The sequence below is a fragment of the Gekko japonicus genome, unplaced genomic scaffold, assembly GCF_001447785.1.
Source record: "Gekko japonicus isolate JY-2015 unplaced genomic scaffold, Gekko_japonicus_V1.1 scaffold9520, whole genome shotgun sequence".
NCBI classification, from domain to species: Eukaryota; Metazoa; Chordata; class Lepidosauria; order Squamata; family Gekkonidae; genus Gekko; species Gekko japonicus.
The window spans coordinates 1-3948 of NW_015175169.1; the positions used below are offsets into that span (position 1 = coordinate 1).

Here is a 3948-nt window from a genome sequence, read left to right on the forward strand (position 1 = left end):
AAATAAATCCTGCCAAGACAATGACGAATTTTCCTCTGGATGAGGCCGTCGACATTCCAGGCTGCTCAGAGTTCAAGCAGTTACCAGCTCACACTGTGTTCCCGTGGTGTGGCTTGTTAATTGACACCCAGACCCTTGAAGTTTATTGTGATTACTCCAGGTGAGTAGGAATAATCTGCGGGTTTACCTGCTGTCATTTCTGGGAGACATTTCAGATTTTCATTCAGTCAAGCTGTCAGTATAAGGAACGCGCATTTTTCTGAGACCTATTTTTGAGTCTAGCGAGATAGGGAACTCTGGCGGAACTCTGCCAAATAACATCAGGGCCCTGCAGGCTCTTACGCAGTTCTGCAGGGCCTGTAAGGCAGCGATGTTCCGCCAAGCCTTTGGTTGAGGACAGCAACGGTTGACATCACGCCTGGCACCCTACCTGGACCCCTATTCCTTACTAGTGTTTTTATGGTTTTAGAATTCTGTACATCACCTAAGAATAGATTCTTTTGAACTCTGGTGCTGGAGAAGACTCTTGAGAGTCCCTTGGACTGCAAGAAGATCAAATCAGTCAATCCTAAAAGAAATCAACCCTGACTGTTCCCTGGAAGACCAAATAATGAAACTGAAGCTCAAATACTTTGGCCACCAAATGAGAAGGGAGCACTCATTGGAGAAGATCCTGATGCTGGGAAAGATTGAAGGTCAAAGAAGATGGGGACGGCAAAGGATGAGATGGTTAGACAGTGTCATAGATGCAACGAACATGAAATTGAGCCAACTTCAGAGGACGGCGGAAGACTGGAAGGCCTGGTGTGATCTGGTTCATGGGGCCACGAAGAGTCGGACTGAACTGTGCGACTGAACAACAACAAAAAACATCACCTAGAGCCCCTCAACTGTGGGGGATAGGCGATTAATAAATGGAATGTAATAAATAAAAATAAAAGGGAATATTGAATGTAACCCACAGTAACTGGGTTGCTCTGGTTTTATTCAGAGGGAAATAACTGGACACCTAAAAAGACACCCACATTTAAGGTTTTGGCAATAGGCCAATTAACCAATTAAAGGTTAGCCGATTGATTCACTTAATGTTCTCTAATTGGCTGACAGCCCTGATAATTAATATGCACTGTCAGATCATGCTGATGAAGATGGTCTGTTGTGTTGTATATTTTCTTTAGGGGGGTTAGATTTCCCCCTTGCCTTCCCTTTCCCCTATCAGCCCACTGGGGCCCCCTCCCAAAGGTATTGTTGTGTGTCAGGAGTCCCTTGCGGACCGAAAGCATTGCAGGACAGGGAGCTTTGCTGAGGAGGGGAACTGGGCAGGACCACCCGGCTTCCGTCAGCAAGACATGACCCAGTATTGACAGGGCGATTAGATTTCCCCATAGGTGCCAGCTGGTTTTTATTATCTCACTAAGTGTATCAGCGCTGTATATTTTTTAAAGTAAGTAAGGGGTGCAGCAGATTAAAAAACAACAATATGTAACATCAGCCGACAACATAGATGCACAGAATATAGTGCGAGAACATGGCACAAGAACAGCAACTTATAAAAGTGGCAAGTACACCGACATAACAGTTGAGGTAAGTAAAAAAAGAACGTTGGTGCAGGAATATAACCCAGCAGCTGTAATATCACGAGGTTAAAGATTAAAAATCTTTCATTGTTAAAAATTGAAAATTTAATAAAATATATTGGTTTTAAAAAAAAGTAAGTGTAGGGTGCAATGCTGATGTTCCAAATACGGTAGGGCGAAAGCATGCTACTTTTTCACCCAATGGAGGACCTTTGATTGCAGGGTGTTTTATCTGCTCTAGGTTTTGACATTCAAAACTCTTTCGTCTAGCCGGAGGCCACATCTGGCAAATACATTGTTGACAGGGAAACCTGGCTGAGTGCAGGCTGTGCTCGTAGTCGGAAACGCTTTTACGGGTTGAGATTGGATTGTTGTATTGAGGACTGCTGAAGTTCTCCCTTCTCCCCCTTTACCTCCTGCAGTTATGCCTGTACGTCCGTCAGGGCAAGCCTCTCCTTCAGCTATAGCAGCGCAGCTGGGGTGCACATGAGGAATAAACTCTTCGTGGTCCTGCAGCTGCAGTGCCATCACTTATTTTTGGATTTGCAGGTAAGCCCACGCAAAATACCCATTGTGGGCCTGGAGAAAAAACTTAGCGGGCAAAACATTTTAAACCATGAAGCCAAATCTCAGCCTGCAAAACAAGGTTCCCCAACACGGTGCCCGCGGAAGCCACAGCATCCACCAGTACTTGCCCTGGTACCCCACCAAGCTTTTCAGAAAGGCAGGGCTTGCTATTGCTTGCCTTCATTGAAATGAAAGGTTTATCAATGGCTGCAATAGGAACAGCAATGACTGGAAGATCAGGAAGACCATTCATTCATTCAATCAATTTTATTATACTTATATCGCGCCTTCCCCGCATCGCACTCTCAGGGTGGGTTCCAGACAAACCGATCTGCCCACAATGCAGATTTACAATTAAAATTAAGAACATATCAGTTTAAATTAAAGCATATAAGCAATACAGTACTGGATATACAATATGCCTCGGCAGCAATGTTCCCTCTAAGCTGTGGAGTCTTGTGAGCAAAAATTCTACTTTGTGAGCTCCTGGCATTAAAGTCGTGAGCGAGCGATTTGGATATTGCGTAAATTAGTTTGCTCGGGAGCCACCCTTCCTGAGCCGAGACAAAAATGTGTGAGCTGGAGGCTAAAAAACTCTGAGCTAGCTCACACTAACTCAGCTTAGAGGGAACACTGCTCGGCAGATGATGTTAATACTGGCAATGTAGAGTCTGCGGTCACTGAGGGGTGAGGCCATATCAGGTGGATGCCCGCTCCCTCAACTAAAGGCCTGGCGGAAGAGCTTCGTCTTACAGGCCCTGCGGAACTGTAACAGGTCCCGCAGGGCCCTGATCTCATAAGGGAGCTCATTCCACCAGGTGGGGGCCAGGGCCGAAAAGGACCTGGCCCCTAGTTGAGGCAAGTCAGACATACTAAGGGCCAGGGACTACCAGGAGATGCTGGTTTTTAGAACGCAATGTTCTGCGGAGCTCAAACAGGAAGAGGCGATCACAAATATATGCAGGCCCCTGTCCGTATAGTAATCCAGGTTTGTGGTTCCATGCCCCCAAGCCTTTCCTTCCTTTTTATTGCCCCTGCTCTTTCTCCCTCCTTTCCTTTGTTTGTCTCTTTTCATTCTCCTTCTCTGATTTTATTGCAAAGTATTGTTTGGCTTTGCTTCCTGTGGCAGCCATTTTGGGGCAGCGCTCACCAGTGTTCCCCCTAAGCTGAGTTAGTGTGAGCTAGCTCACAGTTTTTTAGCCTCCGGCTCACACATTTTTGTCTTAGCTCAGGAAGGACGGCTCCAGAGCAAACTAATTTATGCAGGAGCCAAATCGCCCGCTCACAGCTTTCATGCCAGTAGCTCACATAGTAGAACTTTTGCTCACAAGACTCCACAGCTTAGAGGGATTTATAATTTAGTTGGATAAACTTTCAAAATAATATGTGAACGTTATTTTTTTTTTTAATCTTTACTCTTAGATCAACAGTCTCAGGACAGTCTGTATCAACATTTACAAGATTTTCCTGCTGCAAGCCTACAGGTACGTCTCACACGCAGCAAAAAGCATCAGTACTATGAAGGCACTGTGGATCGGAGAATTAGGATGTTCCACGTTCCGGCATTGCCTTCTGGATTGCGTGTGAAAACGACACCTTCTTAAAGCTGCTGATCAGCGGTTTTCGAACTGTGCAGGGTGTAAAAGGCACCTCGAGCTTTTGGCCCTAAACTGAGCCTTTTGCGAGGACAAGTGAGGGGAAAGTGCTAAGAACTGAGCTGCAGTGCTGATAAACGCTTGCCCTGCCGGCCAAGTACAGTGTTGATGCCCTTGGGTTTTAATCCAGGCTTGATTTAAACGCCGCT

The 3948-nt window shown here is 45.8% G+C and overlaps 1 protein-coding gene across 1 annotated transcript; it reads left to right on the forward strand.

Moving 5' to 3' along the window:
• Positions 1 to 11: 11 nt before the first annotated feature.
• LOC107122194 (telomerase reverse transcriptase-like) lies at positions 12 to 3628 on the forward strand (the record flags this gene model as incomplete). Its single annotated transcript, XM_015425219.1, has 3 exons — positions 12 to 160; positions 2000 to 2126; positions 3567 to 3628. Coding segments are annotated over 3 exons (338 nt in total), but the record flags the coding sequence as incomplete, so codon positions are not given.
• Positions 3629 to 3948: the final 320 nt, after the last annotated feature.